This window comes from Tamandua tetradactyla, chromosome 8, assembly GCF_023851605.1.
Source record: "Tamandua tetradactyla isolate mTamTet1 chromosome 8, mTamTet1.pri, whole genome shotgun sequence".
NCBI lineage: Eukaryota > Metazoa > Chordata > Mammalia > Pilosa > Myrmecophagidae > Tamandua > Tamandua tetradactyla.
The window spans coordinates 12,105,559-12,123,562 of NC_135334.1; the positions used below are offsets into that span (position 1 = coordinate 12,105,559).

Genomic DNA, 18,004 nt, shown 5'->3' on the forward strand with positions numbered 1-18,004 from the left:
GATATTTATTGTATGTATTTTTTCTTTGTATGCTGTATGGTGGCAGTCACATTTCATTCTTTTTCTGTGTGGGTATCCCTTATTATTCTTTTTTTGTTGTTAATTTTTTTATTTATTGATTAAAAAATTAACAACAAACAAAAATATTGACATATCATTCCATTCTATATATACAATCAGCAGTTCTCAATATCATCACATAGTTGCATATTCATCATTTCTTAGAACATTTGCATCGATTTAGAAAAAGAAATAAAACGATAACAAGAAAAAAAGGAAAAGATTATGCATACCATACCTCTCACCCTTACTTTCATCTATCACTAGCATATCAAACTAAATTTATTTTAACATTTGTTCCCCCTATTATTTATTTTTATTCCATATGTTCTACTCGTCTGTTGATATGGTAGATGAAAGGAGCATCAGACACAAGGTAAGATCGGACTTACTCTTATTGGCAGGGTGGGAAGGTGTAAATAGCTTTAACTATCAGCTCTAAGGAGGATCCTTGGATCTCCTAACAAACAACAAATAAATAGCACTTACTGAGCACCTACTATATGCTAGGTCCTGTGCCACAAGCTTAATTTCACGGATTGTCTCCTTCATGGCTGCACCTTCAGTTTTGGCACTGAGTTTGGCACATGGTTGGTATTAATAAATACACATTGAATGTCCAATGACCTAATTGAATCCTTCTAGGATTCCAAGTAGCAGAATTTGGAAATTAGTGCATGAAAGTCTTAAAGGCTTGTCTTCATTTTAACCTTTCCAGCTTCTAGCCTAGGTCATAGTATGCAATCAAAAAATGTTCGCTGGAAGAATAACTTTGCTCAGGACTAGAGCATTCTCATCCCAGGTGCCTAGAATGCCAGTCCTCAATTCCAGTTTCTTTGTATACTCACAAAAATAGTAACAACAGAATTCACTTATTGAATACTTATTATAGACAGGGCACTGTGCCAAGCCTTTTGCACACATTATATTATTTGGTCTGCATTACAGCAACTATGTAGTAGATACTGGAACCCCCATTTTATAGAAAAGGAAACTGGGGCTCTGGCTCTGGGAGGGTAAGTAACTTGCTCAGCTCACATGGAACATTGGGATTTGAGCCCAAGTTTTCTACGGAGCTCAAGCCCTTTATCACTGTGCTATATTTCCTCTAATGCCAGTGTATCTGTAGTATGCTCTGAAGCGGCCTCTGATAGGCCTCTCAAGCTTTCTCCAAGGACGATAATAGCCAAGACTTGCACAGCACCTTCCTCTGTGCCTAGAAGTCCTTTTCACACATATTAACTCCTCTAACCCCACAACAGACCTCACAAAAGGGTGCATTGCTAGCCTCATTTACAGCTCAGACAATTAGGCACAGAGAGGTTAATTTGTCTGTCACACAACCAAGTATATACCCAGGATGTCAGACACAGGGATCTTTTATTCACCTATGTATCTTCCTCTCCAACCGAAAGAAACCCTCCAGTTAATGTCATCAGAAGGACAGAATGACCAGCTCACTGTCTCATCTCTGCAGGGCCTGACATGTTTGTAGAATGAATGCATAAATGAGACTATCAGCCTGGAAGTACATCTTCATCAGACTCGAACCTTCTTCAACTTTAACTCACAAAAGCGCCTGTGATTCTCCAAGCCGACAAGCTTTTCCTGGTGACTTCCTGTGATACTCGGGTTCTCAAGCTCTTAGCCTTGTAGTAACAGCACCCCTAAGCACAGGGCTTTGTGCATAGCAGACAAGATAAATGAATGAGTAAATTTTCACAAAGCCCCAGAGTCGTTCCTTCAGTGGCCTCTTGAATTGGCCGCTTTTATCTCAAGCCCTTCTCCTGGAAGGGTCTGAAACCTTCTCACTCCGATTTCTCAGCCTGTATCCAGCTCCTACCTTTGGGCGAAAAAAGCGCCCCATGCCCCTCTCTCACCTTTGGCCTAAGGTCTGAAGCGGATTCGGTGGGAGGCCTCCCTCAACTTGCCCTCTCAGCTCCCAGGAGAGTCGAAAGGAGAGTCCAGAAAGTCCAAATGTGTGGCTGAGAGTGTCAGCGAGCATCTGCCTGTCACCCACTCACCTCCCTGCCTACACCTTTATAAGGAACCCAGAGAGGGGCAGGTCCCTTGGAGATGCTGAATATTCATAAGGGGAGCCGAAAGGCCCAAGTTAAAGAGTGAGAGACGGTGATTCATAAATATTAACAGAGAGGCCCACGTGCTCCAAGGAAGACCATGAATGCCAACAAGAAATGACGTCCGGGTCCTGCGCGTGCCAGCTGGGAGGGGTGTGTGTGTACCCGAGTGCGGGCGCGCCCCCGAGAGCCGGGGCGCGAGCGCGGGGAGGGGGCGGAGGTGGCGGGCGGAGGAGCGCACCCCGAGCTGTCGCGGGACCGCTCGCTGCCTAGCTGGTTCGCCGCTGCCGCTGCGCTGCGCTCCGGCCGGTTGCCGCGGCCGGTGGATGGGGATGTGCGGCTGAACCCCGGGATCCGCTTCCCTCCGCCAGGAGCCGCACAAGGTGCCGTCGCGTGGGGCGACTTTAGTCCGTACCCGACCCCTGTCGCGGGTGGGGGGGTCAATGCAGGGTGGTGAAGGAGGCCCCGGGACTCGGTATTCCCGGTCGGATGGTTTGGGTTCGCCGCAGCCCTCGGCCGCAGCACCCCTCACCGCAACCCGGGACTCCCCGAACCCGGGATCGGAAAGGAAGAGCCGGAGGCTTTGCCCTCCTGCCCAGCTCTTGGCAGAGCGTCCCGGGGATAGAAGGCCCAGGGCCGGGATATGCGGATGGTGGGCAACTCAAGCATTATTTCAGAGCATCGGCTGCCTAGCAGGCCTGGTGGCCTGGTGTGTGTGTGTGTGTGTGCGCGCGCAGAGAGAGGCGGCAGCGTGGGATTCGGGCTGATGGAGGCAGGGAGCGCTGCCTGCAGCTGGGATGTTGAAGCTGTGGATTGCTGCCTCCTCCCAGGACCGTTATCTGGTCCAGCCACCTCTAAACACCCCAAACTGGTCTTTGCCCTAAGAACCTAACCCCAACCGCACGTGCCCCTCCCCGGGGTGCTTAGTCTTTCTCCCGGACCGTGCATTCCTGCAGAGTCAGAACCGCTGGCAGCTGCGGCAGACGCTGGGCGAGCGATTGTTTTACTACTGAAGCAGGTTGGAGAAAGGACAGTGTGGTGGGGGAAGGGGGAAGGGGGAAGGGGGCGCTGTAGTTCTGTGGACCCAGGCCTCTGGAGCTCGGGCGTGGGGGCGGACGTGTGGGCAACGCTTGACCGAGTCCTGCGAGGTATCATCATAGTGCTTTTCTCCCCACTTGCCCATACTTGCCCTCCTCGCTGCTCGACACTCCTGGCCCCCCTCGACACCCGTGTCCAGTCTTCTTTGACTAAAAGGGCAGTCGAGTATAGTCCGGCCTGCGCCCGTCGAGCCCAGTTTCCTTGGCGTGCCAGCCATTGTGCTACTTGAAGGAGCCTTTCTTTACCCTACCAGACCAGAGGGAGGAGGGTGGATCTGAGATGGAGGTGAAAGGAGCCGCCATGGAGGGGGTGAGGAGGGGCAAGTCAGGACCAAGAGTTACTGAATTATATGTAACGAAATACCCCCTTTTCTGTCAAAATGTGAAGCTGTCATAAGTATGTACAATGGGTTTTCCAGAGGAGCTGTGGGAAATCGGAAGGAGGATCAGTGGTGGGCAGGTTTTAGGAAGAAAACTGAGATTAAATATGAATAGCATATTTATGGGACAAATAATGGGAAGAAGGGGGTATGGAATGGGGTCTCTGGGAAGGTGAGGAGGCCCAGCAGGGGAGACGTGGTGAAATCTCTAGTGCTCTGCTCTGTTCTGCTACACTCTGCTCAGCTCAGCAACGCAGGGCTGGTAATTCGTACTGCAGCTCCAAGCTGCAGCTACCGCCTCATTATACTGCAGGGAGAAGCTTTCATGTCTCCTACTGGATCTCTGTTAAGCTCCGCGTGTGTCTTTTCTTTTCCAAATTACACTATCTGTTGGGTGCCAAAATAAATGGAACAGATTCTAGGACATGATCAAACTATAGTCCTGTACTCTGTCTAAAGATGCAGCAGCAAAGAAAAAGATGACTCTTTAATGGTTCCCTCTTTCTGTCATTTTTGCGTGTGTTTATTTTTTTAATTGATTTTGGAAGAATAGAGAAAGAGGATGTGCTGTGATTCATATTAACCCTAGTTTTTAAAAGGAGGAGTCTTCTGAGATGAACTGGGGCAAGGATGGAAGAGTGGGAGATTGTTTCAGACATTTTAGTTGGGGGACAAAGGTACCTCATTAAGAGAGAAGAGCAAAAGGCAGTGGCAAAAGCAAGACTCGATTGGCAGAAATAAAGGGCTGCTAGCCACAACCCAGAGACCTCTCCTTGAGGCTGTCAGGGTTATTCAGAGCTCTTGACCCTTGTCTCACCCTGGTTCAAATTGGGATCTTTCTGCAAATGCTAGGTTCAGTTTGGGTGTTGGGTGACTTCAGATTCCCAACACAGACTTTCAGCTTTGGCTCCATCTCCGCTGATCATTCACCCAGTGTTTCTTGGCCCTTAGGTAATGAGCTGATGAAAAAAATCAGGCTACCTTGTGGACCATGTTTCTGGACTCTGGAGCTGTGGTATTCATTTCTTCTTTTATAATCTTCCAGATGAATTCATTTTCTCTGGAGCCCGAGAATAGATACTCTCTGCATAATCTTGCTGTTGCCAACATTTGAAACTCCATCTTAGTCCCATATTCTGGTTGGATTGGCTTCTAGCTGGTGATGGATGGTATAGACTGGTTCATTTCAAATCAGAATCCCCCCTGGTATCACTTTCTCATTCCAGCAGCACCACCCCCACCCCAGGCCTCCCCACCTCATCCGCTGCCCTCTGCAGTGAAGAGTACAAAGGTAAAAGAAATTCAAATATCTGGAACATGAACAGGTTAGCTTTGTTGTCTCTAGAAGGGGACCAGTGACCTGTGATCCAAGAAGCTTTGGTCAAATGAACTGAAAAGAGCAGGGTTTCCTTAGTAAAAAAAGACCCTAAAATTCATTCAGAAATAGTTCTCATTTGATAAGCAATTTAAACCATGATGGAAGTTTTCTTTTACCTGAAACATTGCCCATATTCCCATTTAAGTTATCCCCATTTTCCTAGAATTGCTGGCGTTTACTGGGCACTTTCTGTATTCACACATTGTGTTTAGCCCTTCAGAGATTAATCTCATTTAGTCCACAAAATAACCTTTAAGAGTAGTACTATTTTAAACCCTATTTGACAGATGAGGAAACTAAGGCACAAAGAGGTTGATCATTTGCCCTAAGTCTCATAGCTAGGAAGTGATAAGGCCAGGAGGGAAATCCTGTAGCCTAGGTCTGACCATCACAGAATACTGCCAGAACCCATTCAAATCCCTCTAAATCCCTGTGAAATCTTCTCTCCTCTCTGTCCCACTCTGAGATCTTTCTAAACTCACCTGTCTAGTGCTCAGGGATTCTTAATCTTATTTGCATCATTTGTGCCATTTTGTATCCTTTGGCAATGTGGAGAAGCCTATGGATTCCCTTTCATAATAATGCTCTTAAATGCATAAAATACGAAACATAGGTTTACAAAGGAAACCAATTTCATGGAATGTAGAGAGATTCAAAGAGTCCTTAAGGGTATATAGTCCCCAAGTGAATGCTCTAATGGGCAAGGATTCTGTATTGCTTGGAGCTGTTCAGTATGGTCACCACTGGCTACATGTGGCTCTGTTGGCACTTGGTATGTGACCAGTTTAAATGGAGATGTACCGTAAGTATCAAATACACGCTACATTTCAAAGACTTTTTGTCTAAAAAAAAGAGAGGGAATGAAAACGTGTCATTAATATTTTAAAATGTGGACTTGAAATGATAACACTTGGATATACTGGATTAAATAAAATATATTACTGAAATTAAAATCATTAATAAGTTATTAAAATTAACTCCCCAAAGTGTTGGCTCTAAACCAATACCTTCATTTTAACAAATGAAGGAATTGCTACCCATAATGACGTCTCACCCAGCCAGGCTTTGGCAAGTCTGCTGGCTCTGAGCCTGTGTTTTCCAGGATATCTTACTGTTTTATATCCTTTTGTGTTCCAAGGGACTATCGTGTTGCCTTTGTAAACTGTAATGCTCAGAATATGTTTTACTTTTTTTTTATTAGAGAAGTGGTGGGTTTACAGAACAATCACACATGAAATATAGGATTCCCATAAACCATCCTGTCCCCAACACCTTTGCATTGGCATGGGACATTTGTTAACAATTGATGATAGCATTTAAAAAATAATTGTACTATTTTTCTTAACAGTAGCTACTTTTGTTACCATTGATGAAAGATTGTTAAAATCAGACCATTTTCAACTATAATTTACATTAGGTGCATTTCCCCCAAATACTACATTATTATTAACACCTTGTATTAGCATCAGACATTTGTTATAATTCATGAAAGAACATTCTGCTACTTGTACTGTTAACCATAGTCTACAGTAGGGTTCACTGTGTTGTACAGTCCTGTTTTATCTTTTACTTTTTATTCTGGTAAATTATATGACCTAAAGCTTTCCTTTTAACCACACTCACCTGTGTATTTCAGTACTGTTTTTTGTACTCACAGTAATGCGCTGCCCTCATCACCGACCATTTCCACAATTTAACATCAGCCTAATTAGAAATCCTATACAAGTTAAGCATCAACTCCTTATTCTCTAACTCCAGTCTATCTCCTGGTAACCTATATCAGAATATATTTTGATGGTGCTGGAGCTGACTAAATTCCAGGAAAATCCCAATAAGAACTGCCCTGGCCTTCAATTCGTATGCCCTTTGCTTTGCTTATTTGGAGTTTTAGTATTGTAGGGCATGATGGAGAACAGGCAAATAAGGGCAAAATCCATGGCTGTTGCTGTCTGTTTCTCCTAAGATAGTGATTGCCATTTTAGCATTCCAATGGCTCAACAACCATACCCACAGGAGAGAAAAGCTTGGTTGCCTTTCTGTGTTATGAGGATGGAAGTTGAGCATGTAGCGAAGGGTGTGGTGGATGACAATGCTTGTGCTGCCTGAAATTTCAAAATGGGAAACTGTATGTAGGGAGCAGAAGATCATTTTTCAATTAGCACATGTTTGATTGCTTGACTAGTGGCAGGGCAGTGTGTGCTGGGAGCCAGGGAGGATATCCAGAGGACATCTGTGCCCTTGAGTAATTTAAATTAAAATTAGGGAGAGGCCTGGAAGTACAATTTGATGGATAAATCACAGTTGAAGGTAATGTATGAATAGGGCCAGATGAAGCATGAGGCTCCAGAAGTGGCTGGAAAATGAGGCCTGAGTATGCAGCCTTCCAGGACAGGCACCGGAGATGGTAGTGGTGGCTGGCTTTGGAGTGCATAAACAGTTTGGTCTGCCTCTTACAGGATTAGAGGAATCATTTAGTTTCCTTCTCTGCTCCCAAGCATATCCTCTGTGTCTGGGAAAATCTCAGCTGCCAACTGAAAATTCTCTTTGGCAGTTTTCAAATGACAAGGATATCAATACTCAGGTCTGTGAACCCTTATCCAAAACCCTTGGGGCCAGGCATGTTTCAGAATTCAGATTATTTCAAATTTGGGGAATAATAATAGAGCGCATATTCTGCATAGCACCCCCTCCTGGGGACTGGTACAGTAATCCTCATAATTAAAAAAGAATTAATATTTCTATAGCAAAACTCACTAGGATAAACATCCATATTCACATAGCTCGGGTTTAGTTGCCAAATGAGTTTAGGTCAGATCAGATTTTGCTGCCAAATATGAAAACTTCTAGTTTTTGGAGCTTTTTTGGATTTCAGAATCATGATTAGAGATGTAGAGCTATGGTAATAATAATAACAATAATAAATAGAATATGTTGAATATTTATTATTTGCCAGGCAGTACCTAAGAATTTTGCTTGTGTTTCTCCATTAAATCTCATAACAATTCTTTGGGGTAGGTCTTGCTATTATTTCTATCTGAAGAAGAGTAAAGGAAGCACGGAGAAGTTAAGTAAATTGTCTAAGGTCATAGTTGGTAGGGGCAGAATAGCGTTCAGACCTGGACTGTCTGGCTCCGGGGGCTATGTACTTAATCGTTGTGCTTTGATTTTTGGAGCAAGAAATTGCAAGCAGGTGTGCTTCTGACATTTACTGTATTTTGGTTGGTATGATTAACACTGACAAAGATATTTGAACTCCTTAAGTGCCTATGTCTTACTTTGGCAGGCAGCTCTGACACATATCACACAACGGGCTGGCTTAAACAATGGAAATGTATTTGCCTCACAATTTTGGAGGCTAGAAGGCTTCCTCCCAGGGTCAGTGGTATTCTGGCGCTGGCTGGCCGCAGTCCTTGGGGTCCCATCTCTGCCTCACACGGCAATGTCCTCTCTTTTCTCTTCTGGTTTCTGCGGACTTCTGGCTTCTGCCTTCTCCCAGTGGCTTTCTGTTTATGAGTCTTCCAGCCATCAGATTAAGACCCACCCTCATGCAGGTGGGCCACATCCTAACTACAAATTGAGAAGGTCCTACTTACAATGGGATGTGGATTGAGATTAAGAACACGTATCTGTTGGAGTACATAATTCAGGTGACCACAGCATAGTAGTGAGGAAGTGCAGAAGGGAGGGATGCCAGGAAAGTGGTATCTCTGTTGCTGGAAGAACAGAGAGTAATGGAATCCACGATCGTGGATAATATTCTTAGTGTTCCTCAGCGGAACAAGCTCAGAAGCCCAGTCCAAACTCACGTGACCGTGATGTTTCTTTGTAGATAAGCGAATCCTGAAAGCTGCTGCTGGTTCATTGCTGTGCCAGAATGGAGGCCCCGCTGGTGAGTCTGGACGAAGAGTTTGAGGACCTCCGGCCCTGCTGCTCAGAGGACCAGGAGGAGAAGCCCCGGAGTTTCTATGGCTCATCTCCCCCCCATCTAGAGGATCCCTCTCTCTCCGAGCTTGAGAATTTTTCTTCTGAAATAATCAGTTTCAAGTCCATGGAAGACCTCGTGAATGAATTTGATGAGAAGCTCAATGTCTGCTTTCGGAACTACAATGCCAAGACTGAGAACCTAGCTCCTGTGAAGAACCAGTTGCAGATCCAAGAGGAGGAGGAGACCCTACAGGATGAGGAGTAAGAAGCCTTAATGACCCTCTCCTGCTTCAGACAGGAATCCTATAGCCCGAGGCTCCTTGACATAGGATTAATTTCTATCTCTATGTTTATGGCATATTTACTTATCTTTTTATGTTGTGAGAGGGCTGTGCCTGGGTAATTGCTGACTTTGTTCCCTTTAGGTCCCTTTAGAGTCACCTTGTAGAAAGCTTTCTTAAATTGAGCTAGAGGATGAAGCCTTTTTCTAGGAAATAGAAGGGTTTTTTAGATATAAAACAGAATTTCAGGAGCAGGGTACATTTTGGGGTGTATCTTCAGCTTTCTTGTATCACTAGTAATCCATCCAGAGCGGAAAACAGTTAATTATGTTGGAGAACCTATGTCACTGGACTAATTTGCTCCAAGAAGCACAAGAACCACTGAAATGTCAGGATATGTCCAAATAAGAAAATATAATTTCTGAATTGAGAATTCAGGGAATTATTTGGACAAAATAAAAACAACTGGGTGAAGTGGCTTTGAAGTATGTAGATTCCCTGAGTTACTGGCTAAGTTACCTTTTAGGGGGTTAAAGGTAGTCAAGAAAAGAGTTCTGAAAAAAGTATTGTTCAAGGAGAGACTAAAAAGAGAAGAAGGGGGTGATTTGTAATACAAATTTAAAAAGGGTGTTTTAGGCATTTGGAAAAAAATACATGTATTCCCAGTAGAGATAAAATATATCTCATTCTTTAAGAATCACACAAGAAATGTCAAATACTTGCTCATGGACATTCAGTTCCTCTTTTTATGGATTTGAATAGAAAGAGTTACCCATAAACAAATAAGGTAGGGAGGTATATCCTATGACTTTGAATCTGACTGTACAAGGGAGATAGTTGCTTATTTGATGGTTGCTAAGACTGTACCTCCAGAAAGACAGGGCTGTCCATCTGCTGTCTTACTCACGATTGTATTCCTCCACACTGTTTGATACAGTAAGTAACTGTAAGTGATCAAATAGTATTTTTTGAATGAAATACTGTATATTGGAGGAAGTGGATGAGCGATAATAGCCAGCTTTGCAGGTACATCTAATGTATTTCCCAGCCCATGCCGTTTCTTTCTTTTCTTTTTAATTAGTGCCAGTCTGAAGGTATGACCACAGAGAAACTTTCGCTCCGATGACCAAATATAACTGTGGGCCATATATCTCAATTCAATTTTAAATTTCAGACTCATTCTTTTTTAGACTCTGAACCTGTTATAATTTGCTCCACTCCTATGAGTCCAAAAAGAATGACTCTGGGGCTTTATTAGACCAAGTACTTTTTCACTCCAGTGCACCAGGCAATGATCTGAAAATGCAAAGGCTATGCATCCTAATTTCCATATTCTCACTAACTTGCCATGTGACCTTGGACAAGTCACTTATCTCTAGTTGACTGCCTGGGTCCTCATCTTTGAAACCTCTAGAGCTCAATCTTGATGAAATGGAGCTAAGGCCTTGAAAAGAACCTAATTTCTTACCTCAACCAGGCTGTGCTCTGAAAATGACATTTTAAGATGCGTCCAATTCCTTTTGCTTCCAACAAATCATTTTCCTCGTATATAAACCCCTTCTGCCTCATTGAGGATGAAGGCCCGGTGAGCAGATTCTTATTCCCTTCTAGCCCATTAACAGAGGCCCCTCAGTGTTAATTACTGTCACATGGGATTATTAGGCTTCTCCTGATTTTTCTGACGTGCCTGCCTCATTGACTGCCTCAGTAAGAGACTCAAGATTGAATAATCCCTTAGAGATTATGCATGATTTGGGGACAGTATCAAGGGAGGAAGCGGGGAAAAGAGAAAATAACATTGCACTTCTAGACATTCAGTGTGTCTAATGCTTTGTTACAATTTAAAATAAAAATCAGAATTAAGTGGCACACTTTGTTCTATAGACATCTGTCTAAACGTTCCAGTGGTAAAATTATGACTTGGTAAGGGAAAAGGACAATTTAACATCTTACCTAGTTGCCATTCTCTGTACTCTAATACTTTATAATAAACTTGCACTGATTTATTATATAGAGGAACGTATCATCCAAAAATGAATTGAAAATGTTTGGGGGTGGATCCTTAGGGATAGAGCCAAGTAATAGAACCTTAAAAGCAACGAAATACTTTCCAACTAATCTCCTTAAAGATAGCACAAACCATGAAGCAAAGGGAGTGATCCCCATAACAGTTTTGATTCCATTAGTACTTGTTTGGAACTATTTGGCTAATAGGGAATTGACCAAAATACCAACCTGTCTCTGATTTTTCAGTTCCAGGCATTAAAGGAAAGTCAGATTTGAATCTAGAGTCTCTGTTTTTGAATTCTGCAGATGTTCCAGGATCTCTTCTTTGAATAAGTGTGATCATCCTTTTCCTTTACCTTAAGAATAGGATCTGGAGGCATCTGAGGGGTCACTACAAATAGGAATGGACAGCCTCTCTCCCTCCTCCTGATTAGAGACAGAAAAAATGAAGCAGGTAGCTGTTTCCTGTCCATAAGACAGAAGTTTTGGGTTAAAGATTATGTAAAAAATAAAGCCCATACAATCAATAAACTTTTTTTTTGTCAGTCATAATTTAGGTTGAAGACAAGTAAATACCAAATAAGCAGATACACAGAGATGACAAATAACTATGACTTTTAGGAAAGCAATTCTCTTCTTAGAGGTTCAGCAACCCTATATAAAAGACAGAGAGAGTATTGATTTTATTTAAGGATTTGCAAGAATCTAAAAAGTCTTTCAAAGGCATTAATGTGCTCATAATTAATAATTTCTGAATATTAAAAGCAGAAGGTTACTCATATAAACACACATCTAAGAGTGGACACTGGCATGACAGGGCACAAACAAAGTGCCGTAGAGGGAAGTGTAGAGATACCAATTTGGAATCCTAACAGAAGCCATTTATGCTGTTTAACCATCCTTGTCGGGAATAGATGTGTAAGGTCAGTAATGAAAGGCACTCAGCAGACTCACCAGGAATGAGGCAGGCACAAAGGAATTCAGGCAAATGTTTTATTTCAGGAAGAAACAGAGCCGCTCGGGCAGCATTTCAAGAGAGAGAGAAACGGCCAGCCGGCAACATGCCGTGGTGGCAGGGGATAGGGTTTTTCTGGTTTAGGGTTAGGGAGTTGGGGGACAAAGGTTAGGCAGGTTTCTATTGGCTAGTTTTCAGAAATACGGGGCTAAGTTAGGAGACGGCAGCTTTCCATTGGTAAAGTTTAAAAAGTAAGCGCTGCCTTAGACATGCAGGGTTGTAAATGCCTGAGGACGGATGTTGAGTAAGGGCAGTTGACTGCAAGAATGCATCTGCCGGACAGTGGAGGTTGAACAATGGGAGGTGATGGCAAGGGGGCAGCTGCAGGAGGTTGAAGGAGATGAGGGCTGGGGTGGCTTGGGGTGGGAGAGGCGTTTTGAAATATTTGCCAGGAATCGGTCACATCACAGGGGGACGGCGTCCTGTCCTCCAGGCCTAATAGGTATATGTACATACATACATATATCAGCCTTGTTGGCCATATCACCATTCCAGGCCCTGTAGCACTTTTTAAACTTTATCTTGGTCCAACTCACTCCCTTGGGTTTGCTCCTATTCTGACAGCATCTTCTCCCAATCTTCAGCCCTTTCTGGAGAAAAAACAGTTTAGTCAATTCTACAGGCATCTAAGCCAAAGCTATAAAGTATAAACATGAAAAGCTTTCTCTGTTATTAAAGGGTCTGAGAGAGCGAATTGAATCTCAGGGGCTTTGGCAGCAAAATGGTAGGAACCGAGGTAATCTATTTAGTCCTAGCTCCTTGATGAAAGAGAGATAGCTTGCAAAGTCTCCTTTCCCCCACGAGGGTCAGTGGCACAGGGAAGTGAAATTTTACCATCCACGTCAGGGCACTTATCAAAGGAAATCCAGCCACTCCCAAGAACTGTGCTTATGAGAGGGTAGACAGCCTCTCTGGTTATAAAAGCCCTTCCCATTCTCTTCCCCACTGAAGGCGTTGTGTTTTCTTCCCTCCCTCCACCAGCTGGAGGACACTCCCTCCAAGTTTTCCTCCATCCCTGAGGCTGCCTGCCTTCTATCCATCTACCTTCTCTGGGCTGAAGACCGAGGTGCACAGCAGGTGCCCCCCTGCCAGTCCTCCTTGATAGGCTGCTGAATGCACCATGTCCAGAAAAACGCAGGCATGGGTTTTTAGTACAGAGCCAGTTTCTCAACCGTTGTTCTAGGTTTTGATTTGGAACTCGCTATATTATTCTGCGATGCCCATGCCAAGCGTATTACTCACAGAGTTGGATGAGTCGAATGATTAGGAAGATAGGCTCTACAGCTGTTTTGTTTGGGTGCAAGTCCCACTTCTGTTTAATCATTTTTTCTAGTCAGTGCCTACCTCGCAGAGTCATGGGGAAAGAACAGATTAATTTACATAGAGAGAAGCCGACACACCTTATGTGCTCAGTAACTGTTGCCCGTGGTTGTCTTATTAAACGTCCCCTGAATATATACGTGAAGGGTACGTGAGTGATTACAAAGGGATGGCTGCTGCTTTATCTTAAAAGGGCTGCTCGGAAGCCTCAAAGGATAAAAAGTGAAAAAGACAAAAGAAAACCTGGGCATAATGTGAAAGAGAACAGGGATGGTTTGAAAGCTCATGGAGATAAAAGTTTAGGGAACTGTCACTAAAAACCTAGAACTGGAAGATGAGATCCAGACTAAATCAGGGGGAGGCTCAGATGTAAAAAGTGGGCACTTCCTAAATGATCTGAGAGAGTCCCATTATTACTTTAAGGAGATAAACAGTCTCGAGGTCATTTAGAAAGGTGGCGCAGTCAGTTAAAGGCTACAGTTTCCTTCCTGCCTACGAGAGGTACAAAAGGCCTATTTTGGGCTTTGCTGAATTCACTTCTCTGGGCTCTTCCTGCAGTGACAAATCTGAAGGTCGGTGTTTCGCATGGATGTTTCTTCTAGCAACAAGTAGTGCTTGGAGGGTGGGGAGGAGGGATTTGGGACTGGGGTTGGAAGGAGCTGGGATTTACAGAAGTTGTTTTAGGTCACTGCAGAGAATGTAAAGCTGAAGGTAAGGATGATTCCCCCCCTGGCCTTTCCTTTGGAAGTGCTGTCTCGGAGTTTTGCCTTAGAGAGAGTAAATCATGTTTGCCCCTTGGCTTCAGAGTGCAAATGGAACTTGATTTTAGAATTAGCCAGGATTGGTGCAGCTCTACTGGTGCCTGATGGAGACTGGGATATCACCCATGGTTTAAGAAACAGGCTCTGAAATCCCGCTGAAAAATGTCTAATGAGCACGATGAATTCTTGAAGTGCTTTCATATAATGGCAAGAAAATATAGAATAAATGCCATTAAATTGTATTTTGGGGGTTCCATTGATTTGTTTCATCACCAACTGTTTGCGGTGTGCTTCAGGAAAATGCTCTTTGCTTATATACCCATACGTCATATACCATTCTTGATTTCGTAAATGTTAGCAGCACCTCCCTCCCCCATCTCCTGTCCCATTATTATATGTCTGGTTTTGAGTGTCCGTATACTCTGGGGTTTATTTTTACTTTTTGCATTTATCTTTCTCAACAACGTTCAACATACTTTTATGATTTGAATTTGATCCGTATGTATATACGTTTGCTTATTTTTAAATAGTTATTTTCCTATATTAGTTTATCTAAACAAAATATATCTTCTTATATTTTGGTCTCATAGATATCATACACGTTTTTGATATGCAAAAGAACCCACAGGAGACCACACAGAGCCCTCATTGATTGTGATGTAATAGTAACTCAGTCACCCCTGGCTTTTAAGGATGGCACTGTTTTAGGAGCTGGGTTTACTGATTTCCATTAATCTCTTAGTATTGACTAAGTATTTATGCATTTTCCCGATGTATACATGTTTGTGACTTCAGAAGTTTCCCCATTTCTCCCTTGCCCCCAAAACAGCCTTTCTGCAATAAGCAAGTTAAGTGTTAAGAACTGATAAACCTTTCTTATAATGTCCATAACAAAATTTTACAAAGAAATGTGATAAAGAGAGCTGGGATTTCTCCCATGAGGACTAATTGTGTTAAACAGAGGTGCATTCATTGACTGCTCTCCTGTCTTTCTGCCTTGGTGTGTTTGTGAGGGAGACAGTGGCACACTGAAACTCCTCCTTGCTGGAGGGCAGTCTTGTGCACTGCAGGCTCACTCACACGAACATTTTGGGTGATAAGTAAACAGCAGCGGTGTTGGCATTCTCCCCTTACCCACGTTACTGGCCAAGCAGTTAATTCCTGATGGGACTGCAGGCCCCTTGAAATGCATAGCCTCAAATGCGCATGAACGGGATGATGATTCTGATCTTTCAGATCACTCAGCCAGAAAACCTCCCTAGATCTCTCTCTCTCTCATCCTTCTCTCTCTCTTTAAATTCTTCTCTGCCGTAGGAAAGGGAACATGTGGGCACTGCATAGGTTCCCAGGACATCAACTCTGGTTGAGGAACCTTTATTCCCAGGGCCAGTGGTGTCTTGATTGTAGATGCTGCCATCTGTATCTCGTGGTGGGAAATTCCTCTTCCCTCAGGCAAACGCCTTCACACCGAAGCCCCCGACCAGGTCCCATACTCTGGGATCCTTCTTCCCGGGTATTACCTCTAATTCAGTTTTTGAGCTGCTTCGCCCCTGCATGCTGGAAGGCAGATGATCTCAGCCTGGCACACACAGAGGCCCCTTTCCTCCCCTGGCCCCCGCTTTTCCTCCCTCTGGGCGGGGCCAGGCCACAGATGTGTGCTAATGAGAGCCTCTCTTTGTTTACAGGGTGTGGGACGCACTGACAGACAATTACATCCCTTCACTCTCAGAAGACTGGAGGAACCCAAACTTGGAGGCTCTGAACGGCAACAGCTCTGACAATGAGGTACCTCTCAGGGGGCCCTTATATGATAGGGCTGGAGAAGATGCCAGTTCCAGTTAGAAAAAGGTTCAGTAATGCAACAGTCTTCCACAATATGTCACCAGGTTCTACAGTGGCTCAAAATCATTGTTGGGAAGGCAGCTGTTGTGGAAGAGGGTGAAAAATAAGGTGGGGGGACATCAGTATATACAAGGCGATTGGAATGGTTCCTTGTTAAAAGAAACAATGCTGCTAACTTCTGTTTTTGATCTGTACACTGCGATGCGTAAAATAACGTGGCCTGAAATAAGAGGAAGGGAGCGACTATTCTAGGCTCCTTTTTTGGTTTCAAAAAATCAGGTTTTCCCACCTGAAATGTGAAACAGGTCAGCCCACCAAAAACAGTGCCCACGGCAACTGCTGACAAATCTTGTGGCTGATTTCTACCATTAGGGCCAGATAATAGTGACTTGTGCACACAAGGAGAAGGAATTCTGCCTGAAATTCAATAATGGGACGTTATGGGGCTGGGCCACAGTTACACTCCAGTTACTGATACCAAAAGAAGAAAAAAGCCCAAGAGCCTCTGAAAAATTGAGGTTACTCATTTTGAGTTGATTTGCAGAGGTTTTGGGGGAGTGACCTTTCTGAAGATCCAAATTGTCCCTCCTAGCTGAATCCATATATAGAAAAGTAAAATAATTTAATGGCTTTGTCCAAGTGAAAAGCTTATTTCCACTTTGCTTGATTTTCTAGTTTCAGCTATGAAGGAAATTTGACCATGTCTGTCACAGCTCCTGTGGTGTCAGCAAACAAAGGAAAGAGGTGGATCTAATCTTCGTAAATTCTCCAAAACTGAGTCCAAGTGAAAGAGCAAGAAACAGATCCCCCTTACTAGGCGATATTTCTGCAGATTATTTTCTAAAATAGCATAACTAAGAGATCAGCAGCTGACTGAGCTGATGAAAAGGTGGTTCTATGTCTTGCTCAAGTGTCTAATAATTAGTAGCCCCAACTACTCAAAACCCCAAGGCTTCGTTGGTGCGGGCAGGTAAGATGGTGTCTGAGAAAAACAGGTTTTGCTGCAAGCCTATCAGCACAGACTCAGGCGGCTGTGTCTCAGGTCCTGTTTTGAACTCCCAATTGCTCATTTTCTCTTGCAATCCTTTATATGTATGGTGTTTAGCGCTTGCCTAAAATGCAAAGGAGAAGGAGGTGGCAACAACGGAATAAATCTAGCTACTGAAATTAAATCAGGGCCATCGTGGTGCAAAAAGCAGATTTTGCTTTATCTCTTTTGCCACCTTTCCAACTCATCTCGTGGATTAAGCCAAAGGATATAGAAAGAGTCTGCCCTTCAAAAGGACTCTAATGTTTCCTCATTTGCAGATTTCCCTCAAGAGGGCTAATATTTCAGGGTGGATTGAATGACCCTGAACGGGGTGATCTTGAGTCTACTACTTGTGGAATTTCTTCCATTTAACCCATGGGAAAAAGACACAGTAGCAAAAATGGATGGATTAAGGCTATATTTTTTCATCCTCCTTTATTATCTGGATTCATTACAGTAGAAGGCCTTTTAATTGACCTCAGCTTAAATGACTTGCTAGATTAACCAGTGCTCTGGATTCCTGCTGTAAAACATGCCAGCAGCATGCCCGTGGCTTTTTGGTAGCAAACCCTTATACCTCATCTTCTACTTATGTGGTACATTGCAAAAGGTTTATACCCAAACCTGTTTCTGCTTGTCCTTGTGAGTGGAATTAAGTAATTTATGAACTATAATAGAAACTGTTGAACTATGACTGAAAAAGAGTCATTTATGCTTTTTCAAAAATCAAAGCAACACATGTACATAGTTCAAAAGTCAAATAATACTTTAAAAATAAAACTTACATTGTAGATACAAGACATAAAACAATAAAAACAGCAGCCCCCTGCC

At 43.4% G+C, this 18,004-nt stretch overlaps 1 protein-coding gene across 1 annotated transcript in view; it reads left to right on the plus strand.

The window, feature by feature from the left end:
- The first annotated feature begins 2,372 nt into the window (after positions 1-2,372).
- The window catches only part of FEZ1 (fasciculation and elongation protein zeta 1), a 42,960-nt gene continuing 27,328 nt past the window's right edge, over positions 2,373-18,004 (plus strand). The window contains exons 1-3 of the mRNA XM_077111932.1: positions 2,373-2,521; positions 8,823-9,178; positions 15,987-16,086. Coding sequence (XP_076968047.1) covers positions 8,868-9,178; positions 15,987-16,086 — 411 coding nt within the window. The 5' untranslated portion in view covers positions 2,373-2,521; positions 8,823-8,867. The remainder of the gene's footprint in view (positions 2,522-8,822; positions 9,179-15,986; positions 16,087-18,004) is intronic.